General features: G+C 35.0%; 2 protein-coding genes across 3 annotated transcripts; both read left to right on the forward strand.

Annotated features, from left to right (window-relative positions):
- Positions 1–1,177: 1,177 nt before the first annotated feature.
- fetub (fetuin B) lies at positions 1,178–12,167 on the forward strand. The gene is made up of 7 exons (XM_049465762.1): positions 1,178–1,467; positions 3,273–3,386; positions 5,083–5,170; positions 7,626–7,792; positions 8,698–8,811; positions 9,474–9,557; positions 11,338–12,167. Exons 1-7 carry the CDS (start codon positions 1,234–1,236, stop codon positions 12,100–12,102), a joined length of 1,566 nt encoding a protein of 521 aa, XP_049321719.1. The 5' UTR covers positions 1,178–1,233; the 3' UTR covers positions 12,103–12,167.
- Positions 12,168–16,898: 4,731 nt separating this feature from the next.
- On the forward strand, positions 16,899–23,158 carry si:ch211-284e20.8 (uncharacterized protein LOC563738 homolog). Of its 2 annotated transcripts, none has more exons than XM_022669543.2 (7): positions 16,899–17,171; positions 17,418–17,531; positions 18,240–18,318; positions 19,356–19,522; positions 21,372–21,482; positions 21,929–22,024; positions 22,864–23,158. In XM_022669543.2, the coding sequence occupies exons 1-7, from the start codon at positions 16,974–16,976 to the stop codon at positions 23,062–23,064; spliced, it is 966 nt and encodes a 321-aa protein (XP_022525264.2). In that variant the 5' UTR covers positions 16,899–16,973; the 3' UTR covers positions 23,065–23,158. The 2 variants fall into 2 exon arrangements, with proteins under 2 accessions (XP_022525264.2, XP_049321723.1); XM_049465766.1 differs by having other exon boundaries at positions 16,900–17,171; positions 21,932–22,024.
- Positions 23,159–23,449: the final 291 nt, after the last annotated feature.

Here is a 23,449-nt window from a genome sequence, read left to right on the forward strand (position 1 = left end):
TATAACTAATTACTTTTTCAAAGTAACGTGCCCAACACTGTTCATATCTTACAGCTTCTCTCTGCTGAAAACAACTTTTATGGAGATGCGGATTTTATTTTCCAGCAGGACTTGGCTCACTGCCTACACTGCCAAAAGTACCAATTGGTCTAAATTATATAATATTCTAATTTCTGAGATACTGATACATTTGGGTTTTCATTGGCTTTAAACCATAATCATCAACAATTAATGAAATAAACTCTTAAAATAGATAAATCTGTGTGTAATACATCTATATACGTAATATATGATGTTCACATTCAGAATAAATTACTGCACTAGTATATTCGAACAGAGATCTTTGAGTTGAATCAGCTTATAATAAATGAGTTCAGTCTGTTGCCATTGGCAGTTTCTTTTCTATTGGCTTCTGGCACAATCTATTCGCATACTGGGTGTTTTCTCCAATTTCTGACACTCATTATCAGTGTGTAGTGATCACACCCCCACCACCCCGGGCTACCTTAGGTAAACTTATAATATTCTATATAATATTCTAATTTGCTAAGACACTGATTTTTAGGTTTCCATTGGCTTTAAACCATAATCTTCAACAGCAAATGAAATACAAACACTTTAAACACTTAAAATAGATCACTTTGTGTGTTTAATACATCTATATAATATATGTGTTTCACATTTTCAACTGAGAATTACTGAAATAAAGTAATAAAGTAGTTTTAAATGATATTGATTTTTTGTTTTTGTTTTAGATGCACTTGTATTTGCCTTCAAATGGATTTAAGTATTGGTAAACTCAAATAATGGAACCATGGTTTAGTATAGCCAGCATTTGTACTGTAAGTAGCAACAGAAGCATAAAAAAAAGTCACATGACTTTTGTAAATGAAGCTATTCAAAGATGAATCAATCACCATCTAATCCTGCTCACTGATCAATGGGTAGTTTGAAGCCTGTCTGTAAACAGTGAGTTGCGGGGACTGTGGGCTGATTGGAGTGGCTGATTGATTGGAATTGAATGGGATCACAGGGGTCTTTCAGAGCAGGAGAATAGGGGTCTTGTTTACTGACTGGGTGGATCCAAGGCTCAAGGCTCAAGGCTCAAGGCTGATGCTGCTGCTGGGGGTGTTGGTGGTGTTGGGGGGGCTGTGGGGGCTATAAAAGCCTTGATGCTGGTTCCCTGATCTTCGTGGTGTGTGTGAGAGTGTGTGTGTGTGTTATAGACAGAGAATGGAAGAGAGCAGCCGCAGTATGAAACGGTGTGTGCAGCTGCTGCTGCTGCTGCTGCTGCTGGCGGTCGCCTGCGCACACGGAGCCCCCGCCAACAAAACGCCCCCCAGTTCCTGCAAGGACGGCTTAGCTACGGCAGCTGCAGCTCAGGCCATGGACAAAATCAACCAGGAGCGCAGCGAGGGATACGTCTTCAGCATGGAGCGCCTCAGCAACGTCCACCAGATGCGCCACGTGAGTGTTTTCTGTTCAATACTGTAGGTTAACAGCAAAGGCTATGAGTGGGTTTGACCTTTGGGGGGACAATATTGCTAAAGTGAATAAAAACCCACCCTATAGAGACTTTTGTAGAATTACAGTTAACCTAGGCTGTTTTGGTGTTTGAGTTTTTTCTCCGTTTTTGTTTTCAGTTCCTCTTTCAGGTCTTATAACACAGTAATTATATCAGACAGACATATGCACTGATCTCTTTTACTGCAGAAGACATACGGCTGCTCAAAAATATAATCATTTAAAATGTAAAAGGAAGCAGAATTGTTATATTTTCCCAGAACTGATCATGCTTTGCTCAAAATTTTACCAAGCGCCTGTTTTTTTTTTTTTTTTTACTTATTTTTGAATGTATAGACATTAAATATATTCACATATATCTTTTCAAAAATGGTTAGACTAGAGTGTTTATGAGTAATAAAGCATAAGAATATTGATGATTGAGTTAATTACATGGTTTATTAATTATTACTTTGACAAAATACATGAAGAAACAGCATCAGGCGGATTTATTTTTCTTGATGATCAATAATCACACCTCTAGAAGCCTATGCCTTTCAGTGTTTTGATCAGGTCCAATAATATTCCAACTAATACCCAAACTGATTTACGAACGTAGATATATACTTTTAACAAATGTTATAATAAAGAGTTATTCTACAAAATGATGAGAAACCCCTTTTATTTAGGATACTCAATGGAAACTATATACAAAAATGTAAACCTTTTAGTATAAATAGGTAAAAATGTTTAGTGCAAAATTAGGACCTAGTAAATAATGCAATTTATTCAGAGAACTGAAAGTAAATGTAAATACAACTGATTCAGACTACAAGTGTTGAGTTGACTCAGACTACTATTAAAAAACTGACTTGAGTAAAAGTTCAAGTGTTCTTTAAGCTCAAGATTTTGGTACCACTTTAAAACAAGGCTCCTTTATAAAGGGTTTATAAGTAGCCTATGAGGGTTATGAGATTTCTAATGGTTAATAATCAGGTTGTAAATACTTTATAAACCACTGATAAGTAGTTACAACACATACAACTTATCCTACTTTGTTTTCAATAGTAAAAAACTAACAAATCCCCATAAAATAGTATAGAAAGTTTAATTATTTCATGTTATTTTATGTTAATATACACCAAGGTATGATTAGAAGATAAAGGAAGATAAGCATCCAGAAATATCAGAGGTTTAACAGTGTAAATTAATGTGAGATCACTATTTGGCACTGCTGTCCTCTTAAAGTACATCTATTAACTGCTTATTATTGGTATATAAAGTAACTGTAAAAGTGTAAGTAAAAGTGTAAGTAGTGAAGTAAAAATAATACTTCAGTAGATACAGATACAGTATTTTAGTACTTAAGTACAGTAGTAATGTAAAAATGATACTCCAGTAGATACAGATACAGTATTTTAGTACTTAAGTACAATAGTGAAGTACCATAAATTAATAATACTCCAGGAGATACAGATACAGCATTTTAGTACTTAAGTACAGTAGTAATGTAAAAATAATACTTCAGTAGATACAGATCCAGTATTTTAGTACTTAAGTACAGTAGTAATGTAAAAATGATACTCCAGTAGATACAGATACAGTATTTTAGTACTTAAGTACAGTAGTGAAGTAAAAACAATACTCAAGATTCCTTGCTCTCAGTTATTTTATTTGACACCAGTAATTAAACTCTGCTTTATCTGCTCTGTGTGTGTGTGTGTGTGTGTGTGTGTGTGTGTGTGTGTGTGTGTTTTGTTGGTCTGCAGGGGGAAACTGGAGTTGTGTATTATCTAACAATCGATGTCCTGGAGACCAAGTGTCACGTCCTCAGCAAGAAGAACTGGAGGAACTGCAGTGTTCGAGATATTGGTGAAAATCCGGTAATTACTCACTATTTTACACAATTTAAAGCGCCCTAGTGAAAAACATAGATTCAACTGTATTATGAACTTTATTATGCTACAATGCACATTATTGATCAGTGTGTTTAAATGGAACTATTGCACTAAAACGGAACTATTTAAAATATAAGGTACCACTCAAAAGTTTGGACGCACTTTCTCATATATTTTTTTGCTTTATTTAATTAATTTTCTACATTTTAGATTAATATTAAAAACATGAAAATAATTAAGGGACACATATGGAAAAAAGCAGCAACTATTGTTCAGCACCTCCAGGAACTCCTATCTTCAAGATGCTGAGAAAACTATTCCGTTCCGGTGACTCTCCCTCATGAAGACACTGAGATTAAAAACTCACCAAGAGTCTGCAGATCTGTCCTCAAAGAGAAAAGTGATCCATAGAAGAATCTAAAGTAGAAAACATTCTGATTTGTTTAACACTTAAGAAATAATACACAAGAAGGAGTGCTATAATGTCTAATATTGGCAGTGCCAATATTACAGGTTATAGCACAAACCTCGAGTTTATTATTGCATTTATACCACAGTTCCATTATCACTGTTTACTGAAATTTTGAGTTAAAGAGGAGGAGAAAATAGGCTCTGTTTGGTTATAAAAACTCAGTGAGTTAAAATAGTTCCATTGCTGCTCTGTTTGTAGCTGCTGTGCTGTTTGGCTTGTAAGCACTGCATCGTTGCTAGGTTACCTGTATGGAGAGGTTCGGTTACAGTGCATTACTGGCTGATAATGGCCCTCATAGAACACCTCTCAGCAAATCCCTTTGCGGGGTCAAAACTAACTGTAATATAATATAGAATAATTCTACATGTATTCCCGTATGTCTTTAATATAGCCTTTAATATTAAATTTATGTAATATGTAAATCATTAAAAGAAAGCAACACATGTCCAAACTTTTGATATATACTTTATTTAGGTGGACCATATATGTACTACTTCCAGTAATTAAACACATATTTTAAATACACTTGCAGTTAAATTAAAATACAGTCAATGAGATTTAGAACTGTGCATTTTTCCAATGTTTGTAAATTTCTCCAGTAACACTTTCTATGAACCTTTAACAAATTAAAACACATTATAATGCATTCATAACAAAACATTATAAACATGGTTATGTATATTTATAACAATGTATAACATATATTAGTCGTGTTCATTATACATTATGAATTGTGATGTTAATGCATCATATGGTACACATTAGGATTAAAATATAGGATTAAAATAACATATTTCTGTTACTTTAATATATTCCCATTATGGACATCGGTCAGTTTATATTAGCATGTACAACAACCAATATAAAACTTTATAAATTAATATACCGTAATTTATTATAATATTTTGTGGCTTTTTTAACATCTTATAAAGCTGATGTATTATGATCACAATTAATAATTCATAATAAACATAGATATGTAGTCTTAATCTTTTATAAATATTTATAGCCATGTTTATACGGTAATGTCTTTTGAATGCAATGTGTTATAAGTATGTATAAAAGTATAAATATATAGAAAGTGTTTTTTATCATTAGCATTTTTTTATCAGGGTGCAAAAAATGTAAACTTCTGAAACTAAAACTGTTTTACCTCTAAACACTAAATGTGATCACTGTGTGTGTGTGTGTTTCTCTTGTGATATTCAGGTTTATGGTCAGTGTAAGGCGGTGATGTACATCAATAGAGTTCACAGAGTGTCTCGCCTCTACAAATACAGCTGTGGAGTCCGGCCTGGTAAAAAAACAGCACAAACACAAGCTCTGTTTCTGTCTCACACAAACACCAGTACAGCTGTATGGAGAGGAAATAGTGCAAAATTAAAAGGAAACACCAGCTTGGAATAAAATGTAAATGCAATTCACAAGATGTATTGCTTTTTTCCTCACTAACATGCAGAATATGTGCCAAAAGATAATGCAAACTCACTATTACATTACATTTCACTGCACTTAATCTCTTTATTAAAAAATATGCAAGAATTTACAATTTTAAAACAAAATGCTTTAAATCAGCTCAACTGCACTGCAATTCCACTGTGTGGCTCTGCAAAAGTACAAACGCAAATCACACTGCACAGGATTGCATTTCGTCTAGGAGCAGCGCAGAATTTGTGCCAAAAAAGGTATAACCACTGTCCAATCAGAACCCACTACTGAAATTGGGGTGGGGCTGAGAAACAAGTCAGAGTAAAACTCAATAAGGGGAAGTGTTACATATATCACTGTGGAAAATCAATGCATTTTGTGGATTGCATTTACATTTTCCACTGTTCTGTTTGCTTTTCAATTTGGCACTAATTTCTCTCCATATGGCTGCATTCACATTACATTAATAATCGCTTTAAGTTAGATTTAATTTAACTAGTCATAAGTCATACGTGGTCCTGGATTATATATACAGCTCTAGAAAAAATAAAGAGAGCACTTCAGTTTCTGAATCAGTTTCTCTGATTTTGCTATTTATAGGTATATATTTAAATAAAATGAACATTGTTGTTTTATTCTATAAACTACAGTCAACATTTTTCCCAAATTCCATAAAAAAATTGTCATTTAGAGCATTTATTTGCAGAAAATGAGAAATGGCTGAAATAACAAAAAAGGATGCAGAGCTTTCAGACCTTAAATAATGCAAAGAAAACTACTTCATGCTTCATATTCATGAAGTTTTTTGAAGTTTTTAATCACAGTTTTTTTTTCAAGCATCTTGGCATCATGTTCTCCACCAGTCTTACACACTGCTTTTGGATAACTTTATGCTGCTTTACTCCTGGTGCAGAAGTAGGTTAAGCAGTTCAGTTTGGTTTGATGGTTTGTGATCATCAATCTTCCTCTGGATTATATTCCAGAGGTTTTTAATTTGGTAAAATCAAAGAAACTCATCATTTTTACTATATGGGCATGTGACAAAAATATTTAATTTAATAAATTGTATTTGCCTGTTTGCAAGCCAGAACCAACTAAAAAAAAAAGACTTATTTGCTTATTTGATTCTTTGCCGTTGTAATATTTCTTCTCTATGATAAAGAATCACTTGCATATGGCTCTTTAAAAATGTTTAAAATGACACACGGACGCACTGCAGAGCACAAACCAGAGTTTTAACTCAACAATAAACAGAATAAAGAATAAAATAACATTGCTGTTCCCTTAAATGAGCTACTGGTGAATCTTCACTGCTTGAACGAGCAGATCAGTATCTGTCTCTCCTGAGACGCGCAAAAAGCGCAGCACTGTTAAGATACGAATGTGCCAAAGTCAGAGCTCACCTGCTCACTCTTAAAGAGAATGACAACTGACACACTGATTGGTTTATTTCACGATACGCCCAAAATTAACCACACCCATGATTATTTAAGAGAATTAGTACATGCATTTTGTGTGTTTCGCGCCATGCAAGGTTGATTTTATGCACCATCACGATACTCTGCACGAATGTATCAGTGTGCCCAGGCATGCTCTTCCACTAACAGAAACATTCTCACATTACAGGCAGATAAAATATAGAGGACCAAAACTGCCAAAATTAAAAATAAATACATGAATAAAAACTTAAGTAAATCACTCAATAACAGTAATATTGTGAATAAAACGGTAAAGAATAATTAAAATGAATATAAAAATAAATACATGTACATAAAATAAATATCTTAATAAGTTCTTATTTATGGGTTTCTTTATTAACATTGTTTAATTTTTTCTTTTGATTCATTTGTCTATTTATTTACATAAATATTTTTTTATGCACTCAATTATGTGTACATAAAAAACACTTCATTATCATATAAGGACAAGGAAATAAATAAATAAATCGTGAAATAATTGAATGCAGAATCAAATAAACAAAAAAAAAAGAAACTCATAAACATATTTATTTTTATGTATAGGTATTTATTTTTATATCAATTATAATGACTACTTACAGTTTTAATCTCCATATTACTTTCAAATGATTTACTTATGTTTTTATTTATTTTATTTTTTTGGCAGTTTTGGTCCTTTTTTAGTAAAAAAGAATAAATCATCAAAACAAACAAATCTGGTCTGAGCAAAACAGCTGGAATTTATTATATTGAATCAAGTGATAGGCTTTTAATGTGAACATAGCCAAAGATAAAGTGCCTGCTGTGTTAATAATCCTAACAGAATGATATTGATACTAATAAAGACATATCTGCTTTATTTTTCAGTCCCCGCCTCCAAAATTGCAGCGGTCTGCCCTGACTGTCCGGTTCTGTTCCCTCTGGATCATGAAGAAGTCCAAAAGACGATGAAGCTGGGCATGGAGAAATTTAACAAGGAGCACATGCCTGCTAACTACTTTATTCCCCTTAACATCACCAGAGCTACCAGCCAGGTAACAGCTTTATCTAATGCCGAGCTCAGACTACACACAATTTTTGTCCCTCACAATGTTCACTATGTCAGATTAAGCAGGTATCTTCGCTACGTGTCGTTCTTGGGGTACTGGCAAGACTACACGTTAGTCACCGACCAATCATCATCCACGTCCTTGCGTGAGTTCGTAGGTAATTGCAGGGGAGGGGGATAGAATCTGACGGTTATAGCTACAGAAGCGCTTAGCGTGATGGAAGCCCTTTTGTGTTAAAAAAACTCTAGAAACATGCTCATAACACATTATAATGCATTCATGAGGCATTATCAACATGGCTATACGTATTTATAAAAATGTATAACTCATCAACAAAAGCTTCCAACTTATAATACTATATATATAAAATATATACTATTTTAACATATATATATTATAAACACACCTTATAATGCATTATGATCACAAGTTATAATGCTTAATAAACATGGCTATAATGGGTCATGCATTTTTATAAATATTTATAGCCATGTTTATGATGCTTTATGAATGCATTGTAATATGTTATGAATGTGGTTAAAAGCTAATAGAGATGACATTCATAGAAAGTGTTACCGATATCGTTCTTCTCTTTCTCTGGTCCAGAGAACTGCAGGAGCACTGTGCCACTTTCTTTTCCCATGTTTAATCAGTGCGCAACAGAGCGTTCTGTCTTCCTATTGGTCAGCGTCAGGGAGCACGTCGTGGAGCAGCATGTGTCAAACTAGCGATAAAATACAAAAAATTCTAACATGCTAGTCGGCGCCGACAAAACCAGGTCAAAATCAGGCTAAAATCATGATCCGGGCACAACACAAACAGATCTAAAAAACTAGCAGACAGTTAATAAATGACATTTCATTCACTTCTGTATTTCCTGTATTTTGCAGGGAGGGATTATGACCTTTTACAGCGTGGAGTTCACCATCCAGGAGACAGTCTGCTCCAACAACACTGATTTAGCTGAGATTTCAAAATGTGACGTCATGGTCTGCGAGTTTGCAGTAAGTAAAATTGCCTTTTTTTTTTTTTTTTTGCATTATGTGTTGTGTAGTGAATGATATACAAAATTCAGGTCAAGGACGTATCTATATACACTGCCTGGCTAAAATAAAATCTCCATCTGGATTTAAGTAAGTAAATTATGTGGGGTTGGTTGATGCTACAGTTGGTCTGCAGGTTTAGGTTCAGCAAGAGTATGTGCTGAAAGAATGAGGTCAGCTGACTACCTGAATATACTGAATATAGAACAGCTTATTCCATCAATGGATTTTATCTTCATATTCCAAGATGACAATGTCAGGATTCATGGGTCTGAAATTGTGAAAGAGTTCAGGGTTCAGGGAGCATAAGATCATAATTTTCACACATGGATTGAGAGAGAGTTCAGCACAGAGTCCAGTCCTTAACCTCATTGAGAATCTTTGGGATGTGCTGGACAGAGAAGAGCTGCTTTGTGCAGTGGTCAGACTCTACCATCATCAATGCTGCTGAAAGATCTTGAAATATTGGTGAAAAATTTAATTAATGAAACACTGGATTGAAATAAAAATACATTTTGTGACGTTGCAGAAGCTTATTGAAACAATGCCACAGTGAATGTGAGACACAATACAATGTATTATAAAAGAAATATGGCAGTAAATCATTGTTTTTTTATCCTCAGCACAAGGGTCTTTGCAAAGCCAGCCTTTCTCGATCCAATGGAAACGAGCACCTGAGTGTGGAGTGTGAAATCTTCGAACCTGAGGTAAAATTAATGAATCAGTATATAAGGCCTTGCAATGAACAATCACACAATCAAACACATTTCTACCTTATTTTTTTCGTATAATTGTACATTATTAACGGTTGCATAGTCCTAGACTATGTTTTCCTGTAAATGGGAAATCCTCATTTAAATGCAGTGTAGTAAAAGATTAACATCAATCCCTGTTAAGAAAACGGCCCTTATATTTTAATGTCATAATAAATTAAACAAATATAAGTATAAGTATAAATAATTAGCAACACTTTTTAGGAATGTCATATTTATTACATTATTTAAACATTTTAATTTAACACACAATAAAGCATTTATAAGGCAATAAAAAAAATTCTATATATTTTTTAATATTTATAAAAATGTATAACACAATATAGCTATATTTATTATGCATTATGAAATGTGATCAAAAGCTGTTCTTGTAATACTATATATAACACATCTGGGTTAAATTATTATATATATATATGTCACTTTACTTAGAGTGTAAAATGGCACAGTATGATACATTTACATATTACTATAAGCTATTATAATATGTAATATAGTGTAATAAAGTGTAATTCTAGAGTGTTTTATCACGAGTGATATTAACATATAACACCTTATAAACACAGCTAATGATTGTATGATGATTATGAACACAATTCATATATTCATATATAAGTATAATGAACATTATGCTATGTGTTATACATCTTTATAAATATTTATACTCACATTTATAATGCCTTACAAATGCATTATAACATGTTATGGGTATGATTATTGAGTCTGTGAAATTCATAGAAAGTGTTTCCGTGTAAATAAATACATTTTATTTATTTTTTTGTTAGTAGTGTCAATCGATTAAAACATTTAATCAGATTAATCACAGCAATATTCTGTGATTTGGGGTCAAACTTGTGATGTAATTAATTAGCATAAAAAAAATAGTAACGCATTACTCATCCCAAATAAAATTAGTTTGTTAACTCCTTTAATGTTCACAAAAAATGAAAATAAATAATAAAATACGAATAAAAACAAAATAAAATAAATAATAATACCTGATTTCTCAAAAAAAAATACTAAATATTAATTAAAAAAAAAAAGTTTTAACACATTTCGCTGCCTCTAGTCCAAACTTAATATATTCCATTAATTACTAAAAAGCTAAATTAATTTCCTGGCAACTTAATTATTTATATTTTAGCAGTAATTTATTATTTTATTTTTTGGTTACTGTGCAGTTATCAAGTTCATGTTATTTAAGAATGCTTTTAATGGGGCTCAGAGTGGTCCAGCGATCTAAAACCCTATACTATTATGATCGGGAGACCGCTGGTTCGAATCCCGGTCATGCAGCTTGCCATCAGCTGTCGGAGCCCCAAGAGAGCACAGTTGGTCTTGCTCTCTCTCTGGGTGAGTACAGTAGATGGCACTCTCTCTTTCCCCTCATCACTCCTAGGGTGATGTGGATCAGGGCAGTGCTGCGTCTGTGAGCTGATGTATCTGAACCGCGGCGCTGTGATGCTACTCGGAAATGCTACAGCATCAGCAACAGTTCAAAAAAGAAATTGGGATGAAAATACTTCGTTGGATCAATCTAATTCTATTAGAAATTGATGCAGCAAAAAAAATACTATTGCAAAATATTTATATTTTTGTATTTTTTTTGGTTGTTTTTGACCAATGCTTTATTATTTAGTGTGATTGATGTACGGTTATTCCTTATAAGAAATTAATTAATGTGATGCTCCTGCTTACTAATCTTATCTTCCAGGCTGCCGAGGAGGAGAAGAAGAGGCATCTGCTGGGAGGAGAGCTGGATCACAGCCACAGCAACATCGGTGATAAGTCTTTAGGGCATGACCACACTCATGACCACACCCACTCCCACACTCACACTCACTCACACGACCATGACCACGCCCAAGGCCACGCCCACGACCACGACCACAAGGCCTCGCACGCCCACGACCACTCCCAGGACTCCGGCCACCACCACACGCACGAACACAGCGAGGGTCACGGCCACTCCCACAGCCACGCCCACTCTCACGACCACAGTCACGACCACGATCACGGCCACGCCCACCACGTCAAAGCCCACAACCACACCCAGGACCAGGGCAAGCACCCCCATCACAACTACGGCCACGGCAACGAGGAAACCCACGAGCACGACCACGAACTGGCGCTGGATCACGAGCACAAACACGCGCATCTCCACGAGCACGAGCACCACCACCACCACCACGAGCACCAGCACGACACTGTGGCCAAGCGGCCCGAGGGCGTGGTCTACTTCCTCCCCTCCATGGACAAGCCCATGACCCTCCCCGCCTTCCCCCTGGAGCCCGTGGCAGATCCGGCACAGCCCACCACGCTGGCCCTGCACCCGGACCCCCAGATCCCCGGAGAGAGGGAGCCCACCATCAAGCCCTTCCCCGCCGGCCTGTCCAAAGACTGTCCTGCAGACTTCAAGACTGAGAACAAGCTCATCAAGGAGGTCTTCGCTCAGGACCCTCTCTTCAAAAGCATGTGACAAAAAAGCTGAATGTAGCTGATAATGTCCTGATGTGCAATAAAAAGAGCATGATTGGAAAAAAACACTGACTGCCTATTAATTACTGTCTGGACTAGAAATTCATCAATACAAATGAGAATGAGAATGATGTCAAGAGTGTGCAAACAGTAATCAGAGCAAAGGGGGGCGATTTTGAAGAAACTAGAATATATATATATATATATATATATATATATATATATATATATATATATATATATATATATATATATATATATTTATTTATGTTTTTAGTTGTTTCACAATTTTTTGTTAAGTATATAAAACTCCACATGTGTTCATTCATAGTTTTGATGCCTTCAGTGAGAATCTACAATGTACATAGTGATGATAAAGAAAACACATTGAAAAAGAGAAGGTGTGTCCAAACTTTTGGCCTGTACTGTATATAAGTGCATTATTTATTTACTCCTTTTCTAAAATCTAGACAGTGTGACACATGTTAATTTTTTATTTATTTCTCCAATTTATTTATTTTTACTTCACACAAAGACATATTAACAGATTTATCACATCAACTATATCACATCTTTTTCAACTTTTTTCTTCTCTCTTTTTTTACACTCTTCTAGTAATCAGGCAGATCAGACTGCTGGGATATGGGAACTCTGTGGTGATAAATGTCCCAGCGGGCATTTCAACGTTGATCAGTGTTGGTGTTATGGTTGAATCAATGTTGGATTTGGTGTTGATTAAAAAAATAGCTCATTAAAAGTAGAAAATCCTATGTAAACTAATAAAACAAGTATGGACCCCAAGTATGGTGAATAATTGGTGCCAAATTAAAAAGCAGTTACTGCAAATAGAAGTCACATCATTTTTTCATTCCTCCATCCAGCTGTTTTTAAAAATTATATAGTGTAAAATGCTGATTCAAAAGGCAGACGTTTGAGGACATTATGTCGATTCAACATTAAAATGTTAACATTAGCACAACCATTTAACATTAAATGTTGATTCAACATAGTCCGTTACGGGGTCCTGCTGGTTCGGTTCACTGGGTTCAAAGCTCTGCTAGGTCATTAGACTGGGACTGTGCAGGGTCTCTGCTTGACAAGCTAATACCAGACTTTGCTGAAGTTACATATATAACAAGTTTTTGCATTATAATTTATTATGGGGAAAATACCAAAAATACTCTAAATTACCATTATAGCCCTAAATCAAGTCTAATTAATTTACATCACTGATAAAATCTGACAAAAAAGGGAAAAACTGAATAGTTTGTAGCATTTTCCTTCATAATGCTCATAATGCCCAGCTTCTTCTGTCTAATGCACTTGCGCAGATCTCCATATTAAGGCAGCAAAGCTGATTGGTTCTTGTTGTTAAAGGGCGGGACTTTGATGTCCTTGAATGGATATCAATTGGTTGAGATATAGCCCCCTCTACAGTCCTAAACTTTCTATGTCGTAAATTGTCTATTTTGAGGTTACACTGTAATTAAAATTATAAATTATGTCAAAAGTCATAGGATATAATATTAATTCATATCCCATGACATGAGCTAAACATTTGTTTAGTATGAATCAAAAACACAGTTGGTTCATTGTAGTTATTATAACATGGTTAAGGCCTGATTTTTTCTGGTTTTAATGAGATATTATCTAAAATAAAAGTCTCTCTTTTTATGTCTTAGACAAATTACAAATATTTATTTAAGCAGAACTTATGTAGCCTGTTTTTTTTCTTTAAACACAATTTTCACAAATTTCACAATTTCCTTTAAAATAATTATTAACCTCCTGAGGCCCTGTGTCCTCATATGTAGACCATATAGACCCTGATATTTATTTTATTAAAATGTTGACCTTTTGGTTTCATATAGAGACACTACTAGCTGTACCATCTAGTGGTCACATGACAAAGACACACACACACAAATGATTAAAAACAAGACCACGAGAATCCTAGTTAAAAAAAATTAGCTTTTAATGCTTGTTAGGTCCTACTAATTCCAAATAGCTATGCAAAATTAAAAATACATACAAGGCAAAAGTTCAGGTCTCATTAGAACTGTGTGACGCCACAAACAGGAGTGAGACGCTTGCAGTAAAAATTAAGAGTAGCTTTAATAATCAGAGCTAAACCAACAAGCTTGAACTGAGTACTAACAACAGTACAAACCACAAACAAGACTGACCAAAACATTAGAACCAAATCACATTCCAAAAGGGATAAACAACAAATGAGAAACAAGGGTCTAAACCAGATAAAAAAAAACAGCCAAGAGAACAAAATCAGAGACAAAAGCCAAAAAATAGGACATACATGGAAATAGAGAAACATAGAAATAACGCTCGGTATGCAGCTGAAAAAAGGGGGCAATACTTCACAAAAAACAGGACAAACGCAGTTGTATTTATACACAAAAAAAACCCCAGTAATTATTCAGAACACAGGTGAAGCCCATCTAATAATCAGGTGCTGATTGGCTGGCTGAGACACATGACTGAGAGGTGCATTCTGGGACTTAGGGTTTGTGAATATGGAAATGTCAGTAGAAGCATTGGAAGATGTGACAAACTGAAGAGAGCCAGAGAGGAGGGGTGTCACGATTTCGATAATTCATTGAAATCGATCGAAATTATGTCATGGTCTCGAGCCTCGAAGTCAAAAAGAGGATCGATGATCCCTCCCTCTAAGCTACACAAATATCGCAGCACACTATAGCCGACGCCGTGGACATTGTGACTGCTGAAAGAGCAGCTCTTTCTCCAGAGAATGTGGACATTCTCATCTTCGTAAAGAAAAACTTAAAGAAAATACGAAAATAACAGTTATTTTGTCTAGCCTCAAATATGTTAATAGTTTTGGTACCTAAAGGAGCATCTTTCTCTCAGATAAAGTTAATAATATATCTTTATCAAAGAAAAAAACTTGTCATTCTCAGAGACTGAAAAAGTCTTAAAGTCTTATTTTTCATGTTTAACTGTTATAGTAGGATAGAGTTCAGTTTATTAAGGCTCTAATTGTTCTATTATTTTGTACATGACTGTTCCTGTATTTTTTTATTATTTATTTTGTTATGTTGCACATTGCTGTTTTAATAGTGCACACTGCTGCTACCAAAAAAAGCTACTAGATTGCATTATATATATATCTTAATTAAATTATTTAAATTTAAACTCTCTGCTGTAAAAAAAAGAAAAAAGAAAATCAAGAATCGAATCGAATCGTGATCCTAAAATCGGAAATAAAATCGAATCGAGGATTTGGAAAATTGTGACAACCTGCCATAGACATAAAAGATATAAACGTTATTGCTAAAATAATTTCTTTTTTACAGGTAATGTTTTTAATACAGTTTAACCCTTTCAAATTCAGTCCCATCATTCATCAGAACAGACATTTTTTAGCTAATCAAACAGCAGCTTATCCCTGTCCTCCGCATTAAAAAAATCACATCTGCAGACTGAAGTAAAGCATGGTAGCATCCCAGCTATGTTTGAGAGTAAACACCTTTTCCCATCATGTAAGGAGTTTTTTACTGCTTAGAAATAATTTGTGAAAATATACAAACTTATATATTAAAATGTGTGTTAAATAAAAAAGTTATATCATTAAAAATTTTATATGAAATAAATAAATGATTTTTTTAAGTGTTGAACAAATGACTGCACTGCAATAAACAGACAAAATACAAACATTATGTTTCATTTTTATTTATTTATTTGTTATTTCATGTATTCATTTACTAAATCCTACATTTTTAGCACATTACACACAGAAACAGAATTCATATATTTTTTCATCACTAGAACACAAGTCAGGTTTGAAAGGGTAAAGATGATTAAAACAGCTCTTTAAGAGTTAATTACTCTTGTACTATGTACCTCAAAAAAATAGCATATCATTGAAAAGTTACTTTATTTCAGAAATTCAGTTTAAAATGTGAAACATATATGACATCTATATGAAATATATATTATATAGCTGTATTAAACACAGAATGGTCTATTTTAAGTGTTTATTTATTTTATTGTTGGTGAATATGAAGCTTACAGCCAATGAATAAAACCAAAAAATCAGTGTTAATATTATATAATAAGACCAATTGGTACTGTTGGCAGTGTGTGCAGTGCGCCAAGTCCTGCTGGAAAATTAAATCCTCATGTTCATAAAAGTTATCAGTAGCAGAGGGAAGCTGTAAGATATGAAGTGCTGTAAGATTTTGTGGGAAAACAAAACTGCACTGACTTTAGACTTGATAATAAAACACAGTGGATCAACACCAGCAGATGACAGACATGTCTCTCCAAACCATCACTTATCATCAGTAAATTTTATTATTATTATTTAATTTGCTTCCCCTTTTTTTAGCAGGACTTGGCACACTGCCCACAATGTGTACCAAAAGTACCACTTGATCTTATAATATATATATATATAATATTCTAATATTCTGAGACACTGGATTTTGGGTTTTCATTGGCTGTAAGCTTCATAATCACCAATAATAACAGAAATAAACACTTAAAATAGATCACTGTGTCTGTAATACATCTATATAATATATATATAAAGAGTTTCACATTTTTTCACAACTTAATTACTGAAATAAAGTTTTATGATAATGATGATTTTTTTTCAATGATATTCTAATAATATTTTTTTGAGATGCACTTGTACTGGTTACAAAGCTCCCTTAAAAAAAAACAGAGCAGCTCTTTTACTGCATATGTTAAAAGAGGTCAATAGCAGATAAGGCTGCTGTTTGCTGATGGGTGCGGGTGAAAGTTCAAGGTTTGCAGCGTGACAAGAACTGTAGACATATTTGTGTCTTCTCCATCTGCTCAGCTTCAGATAAAGGAGATTTACTGAGGAAAATGATGAGAATTATTCTAGGTTTAGTCGTAAGCTTGTTTTTGCAGAATGGCAGAGCCACACCTGAAGCAGCAGCAGGGTGTTCAGACCCGGCTATGGTGAGGGCAGCTGAGGAGGCTTTAGATCAAATCAACGACCACAGAGACGAGGGATACGTCTTCTCCCTGAACAGACTGTATGATGTCAGGCAGGAGGCAAAGGTGAGCAAGTTCTGATGAAAATCTGTGCAGATTATTTTGTTAAACTTGTGTAAATTGGTTGCAAACTGATGCCAGATCTTGCTAATATAATATAGCTAGTTTTAGCATAACAGTTTTAAGGATAATGTAATATGTGTACGATTGTCACTATAATTACGGTATGTGTGAATTTAGTAATTAAGTGTTGTGAGATTTAACCTGTTTGTTTCTGAATCAAACTGACCTGATTGGTTGCTTCGCCCGAAGGAGGGCGGTGTAGAAATGATAACGCTGATGATAGATGTGCTGGAGACAAAATGTCACGTGATCAGCAGAAGGAACTGGAAGTCATGTGAAGTAAAGGAAGTTGGGGATGTGCCGGTAAGCCCTTGTGTTTTTACCTGAATATATACAGGGGTTGGACAATGAACCTGAAACACCTGTTATTTTAGTGTGGGAGGTTTCATGGCTAAATTGGAGCAGCCTGGTGGCCAATCTTCATTAATTGCACATTATTTCACCAGTAAGAGCAGAGTGTGAAGGTTCAATTAGCAGGGTAAGAGCACAGTTCTGCTCTAAATAAACCAATGCACACAAACAAACATTATGGATGACATACCAGAGTTCAAAAGAGGACAAATTGTTGGTGCACGTCTTACTGGCGCATCTGTGACCAAGACAGCAAGTCATTGTGATGCATCAAGAGCCACGGTATCCAGGGTAATGTCAGCACACCACCAAGAAGAACCAACCACATCCAACAGGATTAACTGTGGACGCTGTAAGAGGAAGCTGTCTGAAAGGGATGTTCGGGTGCTAACCCGGATTGTATCCAAAAAAAACATAAAACCACGGCTGATCAAATCACGGCAGAATTCACAGAATGTGCACCTCAACTCTCCTGTTTCCACCAGAACTGTCCGTCACCACAATAAATTATTGTGGTCTAAAACCAGGTTTTTCAGTTTCATTGTCCAACCCCTTTTTATATCATATGAAGTTAAACAGGAATGATCAAAATGGCTTTAAAAAGGAACAATGGAATAATAAAAATAATACTAATCGTCGCAATTCCTTCCATCCTTCCAGGTTTTTGGAAAGTGTGAAGCATCCATCAGCATTCAAACCACTCTTACCCTGCATAACTTTAACTGCACAATCCAGCAAGGTAAGGTGTGGTGTTAATATTGTAAAAAAAATACTGATTGACAAAACTATAGCATATATCTCAGATGCAAAACTTGAAAAGCAAGTTTATGAACCTGCCTAATTTTAAAAAGTTTAAAGAATTATTGCACACTTTCTATAAATCCTATAAACTTCATTTCACCTCTCCAATATCACTGTGTTCATCTGATATACGATATATTTAACTGAAATTGCTGATCTGAACAATCAATGATTTATAAAGGAAAATATAATAAAAATATAATACAACTGTATATTAAAGTTACAGTAGATGCAGTTTAAAATAACACTACAATGCTTGTGAAACTGCAGCCAAATACATAATTACTGTAATTTTACAAGACAGTTTTTATAGTGTGTTTCATTTAGTTGACAGACCTTAAAGCCCTATCCGGATGGGATTAGTTTTTTTTAGGGGGTCTTGGGGTAATTTTTTGTCCTCTATGATTTTATTCCTGTCCAGAACGACCATGCACATGTTTTTTCAGACGTGAATTACCTACTGTTTTTCTCTGAACTCCGTGGTCCTCCTGTAATTTTAGTCCTGTCCGGATGCACATCTCTGAGTTTCGTCTCCTCGCGTTTATGAAAATAGCTGTTTGTCCACTGCCGCACACCGTAATTACACTTTGGATGTGCTTTTCCATGGAGATCCATGTTAAAAAACAGCAGCGAGTGGAAATGGAGGAGCTACTGAACGCCATGATGTCATGTGATCGAGAAAAAAGCCAAAAAACTCACTGGTCCTTCTGTTTTTTAATTACAGTCCGGATGCAGGTGTTTGATCACTAGAAGAGTAGAAGTGTGAAATATTTTTCACAGACATCCCCCCGAGAAACTAACCCCGTCCGGATAGGGGCTTAAAACAGGAGCATTATTGATTAGAGAGAAGCTGTAGAGCCACAAACTGCTCCAACAGCAACAGATCCAAAAACCTTATATCACCTAAGTAATGATTATAATATCTGACTATCTGAGTCTCAATCTGATGAATTATGCACTATTTTATTTTTCCAGTTCCTGCTGTTGCCATTGTTGAAGCATGTCCAGACTGTCCGACAGCAGAGCGGCTGAATGAACCGATTATAATCGAGACAGCAAATCTTTCCCTACAGAAATTCAACAAAGAGACGAATCTGCCCAATCTCTTCACCCTCCTCAACATAACATCAGCTAGCATGCAGGTACGATACAGAAAAGCCTCCTGCTCAGTTTATATAGGACTATTTTTAGGCGTGAATTACAGAAAGAAAGCCTAAAAAACGTGGGTGAATTATACAAGGATAATTGTGGGGGGTCAAGTATTTCTTTGGGGTGTAAATGAAAACCAGTACAGTGAAGGCACATGCTTTACTAAACTGAAGTCTTACAAATGTCTCGCTTCCTTACTGTAATGTCTACAGCATGTAAAAGATAAATCCATTACATCAGATCATGTAGCACTTACCACACAATAACCTTTATAGTCATAAATAATATATTATACAGCAAAATCCACAGTTAATCCTGCAAAACACACACACAATGATACTGGCTGCTATCTTTCATCAGCTTTCTTGACATTCAATTTTAATTCATATTTTACAGGATCTCTCCCACAGGAATCATTTGTTATTTAATTCTAAATAAATAGAAAATAACAATTTAACAGATTTCCCTTCCGCCTTAAAACACATGCATGTTTCCCTGCATTAAAACAACATTTCTGTAAGTTACAACACAGTTTGTTTTTTAGACTGTAGTTAATAGATGATACAGTGTTTTAAGAGTTTTACACAAACAGTGCATATGCTGTAAAGCAGAACGTGGATTACCATTTGAATGTTCTGTTCCACCTTAAAAGCGCCAAAAATAGTATCCACAACCTGAAGCCTGTGTGCCGCGACAGCAGCATTCAAGGCGGAATGGCAAATTAGCAGCAATTAAGGTGGGATAGCAAATTTATGTGAGTTACTTATGTAAGGAAAAGTGTGTTTAAAGTGCATATTTAAGAAAGCTTAGTAGATAGCACTAATTACACATAACGCTGTAGCTTGAGCAGTTTGTGCACCTTAACTTAGACACGAGCCATCTAATCAATAAATCAATAATAGGGCAGCAGGCAGGTAATCTAAAGGAATGCTTATTAAGATGGAATGGTATGATCCAATTTGGGGGAGTTTGAAATCGTAGCACAATTTTCTTCCAGGTATAGATACTGCAACTGTTTTTGTAGAATTTAACATTATATTTAAGAAGCATATTTAAACGTTTTGACCCCCCCTCCCCCCCAAAAAAAAAACTATTGTTTTTACCCCTTTAGAGAGGGTTGAAGTCTTAATACCCCCTGTAATTCGCATCCTGCATGTGACCATCATCTGCCTCTTATCTGTAATTGGTGGGTTCTGTCAAAGTTTTGTGTGAAAATGACACAGGGCCTTATTTTTGGGTGTTTTCATGTTTTCACACCAGCAATATTTGATCTGGTTTCCATCTAATCCAGCTATCAAATATACTTTTTTTATTTAAGCTAAACTGTTGATTTTTAAGGTGCAGTTTAATCTGATATAATAGCCAGATAATGCTAATTACCACAGCTATGAACAAACGCTGTCTCTGCTGCTGCTCCATGCTGTTTACATTTTAAGAGCGTGGTATGAGCAGCGTTCACTGATCACAGCCACGACGCTCCATTTACTACAAGTAAAACACTGTGTTTGAAACCTGAACGAAATCTGTGTTAAAGCAGCTTCAAACTGCACAGATATACACAGAGAACAAAGAATCTTCTCACTGTATTTACTGAGTCTGAGGGGTTTTGATTTATTTGTATGATAAAGAAAATATGAAATTAAGGAACACTACAACAATAACAAGATTATTGACTGAACAAAATAAGATCAGTTTATGTTTTAAAAATCTGTTAATTGATTTGTCTTATACTCTGAATTTAATCTAAATTATTATATATATATATATATATATATATATATATATATATATATATATATATATATATATATATATATATTTTTTTTTTTTTTTTTTTTACAGTGGGTTGTTGGGCCAGCTTATTTTGTGGAATTCACCATCCAGGAGACAGACTGTGCCAAAGCCTCAACCGACGTTGATTTTTCTCAGTGTCGCCTGAAAAACGGTGCATCTGTGAGTAACATGGATGATCAATCTGCAGTCTAGACATGTGTTTCTAAAAATCATTTTTGGACATTTACATATGGTGCCAGTCAAATGTTTGGATACACCTTAAATTCTGTTTGTTAATTATCTCAAATTTGTAGATTCTTTAAAGTAGCTCCTCTTGTTTAGATGATCAGTTTGATCAGAATGATTTTCTCAGTCAGTTTTATGCAGTAGAGTCACCTGGAATTCAGGCTTTCAGTTAACAGCTGTGCTGAACTCATCAAGAGTTAATTACTTGAATTTCTTGTCTCTTAATAAAGTGTTTGAGAGCATCAGTTAAAGTAAAGTAGTGAAGAGGTAGAGTTACAGGTATACAGTGAATAGTGAATATTTATAGAGTAATGTTCTAATCCAGATTATATCCTATATTTAGAGTAGATTTTTTAATCCTGATGATCTTTCTCTTTAAGCAGAAAGGCTTTTGTTCCGGCTCTCATACTACCACTGATGATGGCCCTGAGATAAAGATCCCCATAGAGGTCAACTGTTCCATCTATAAACAAACAGTACGTAGATTTTAATAATCAAAATCTTGAATGTAATGTTTCAATTTGAAAAAGGCTAAAGAATGGGAGGTGTAGTTTGGGAAGGGCACTTGGTGATGTATGGGTTTAGGGGTGGAGCAGGAGGGAGAGCTGATTGATTGGCTGAGCTGCAGCAGCAGCAGTGTGCCTCTGATAGCGAGATGGTAAGATGCAGATGATTGGACGTCGTCAGCAGGGGGGCAGGGGTATTATTGATTAATTAATTGATCTGCATATTGTGATGTTGTGTCTGCGTACAAAAGTACACAGAAACATTATCCTCACTTATAGCACATCTATACCTAAAAGGAGCTGCAGAGGTAGTAATTACCACAATAAAAGTGTTTTTTAAAGGTTAAGAAATATAGTAAAGAAACACATTTCAGCTATTAATGAAAAAAATATGCTTTATGGCAGGGGTGTCCAAACTTTTTTTGTTGGGTGCCAGAAGGAGAAATATATTTGAAGTCACGGGCCACAGACTCTGTAATAAAACAAATAATAAAAAATACCACTTTAAATAATACTTTTTTCCTGATTATTTCATTTACACTCCATTTTACTTGACTTACTATCTTTATCTTTGACAGTGTTGTGTAAACTAAGATTTTTCAAATTGATGTTTAATTTCATGATGTCTCTTAATATTAAACTCCTTAATTACGGCAACTTTTAGACTCTTTAGTTTTTCTGCGCTAGAAATGCGCACTCTCTCCGCTTTTAGACTCTTTGGCCCGTTTCTGACACCTAGCGTTCAAACTTTGAATCTCACATTATAAAAACCTGCTAAAACCTGATTCTGTTGATGTTCTTTACTGTAGTCTGAAGATGAGAAGGAGAAATCCAAGGATGCAGCAAATCACAGAACAACTGATAAAACCCCAACCACCCAAACCCCCACCGGATCAGTACAGATTCTGCCCCCTCCACCCGTCCCAATCCCACCCAGAGCCATGGCTACCGCCAAAAACTGCCCAGGACAAAAGAGACACAACCTCGGACTGAGAACAGTGAAGCTGTGAGCTAACTGAGTGTTAAAAGTGTAGTCTGGATGTCGAAAAGCACTGTATCCACTGTCATATCGCTTAAAGAATAATAAAAGTTTGTATAGTTGTATTTGAAAGTGTATGCACATTTTTTTGAACATGAATGAATGTCATGTGACTGTCCACTGCCTCACAGTTGAAAAAAAGTATTACACTCTAATATTTGCCAAGACTGTCTTTTGCTTTAAACTACAGCACTTGCTGTGGCATCATTTTCTTACAGGGGTTGGACAATGAAACTGAAACACCTGGTTTTAGACCACAATAATTTATTGTGGTGACGGACAGTTCTGGTGGAAACAGGAGAGTTGAGGTGCACATTGAATTCTGCCGTGATTTGATCAGCCGTGGTTTTTTGTTT

Source organism: Astyanax mexicanus, chromosome 16 (assembly GCF_023375975.1).
Source record: "Astyanax mexicanus isolate ESR-SI-001 chromosome 16, AstMex3_surface, whole genome shotgun sequence".
In the NCBI taxonomy this organism is placed as follows: domain Eukaryota; kingdom Metazoa; phylum Chordata; class Actinopteri; order Characiformes; family Acestrorhamphidae; genus Astyanax; species Astyanax mexicanus.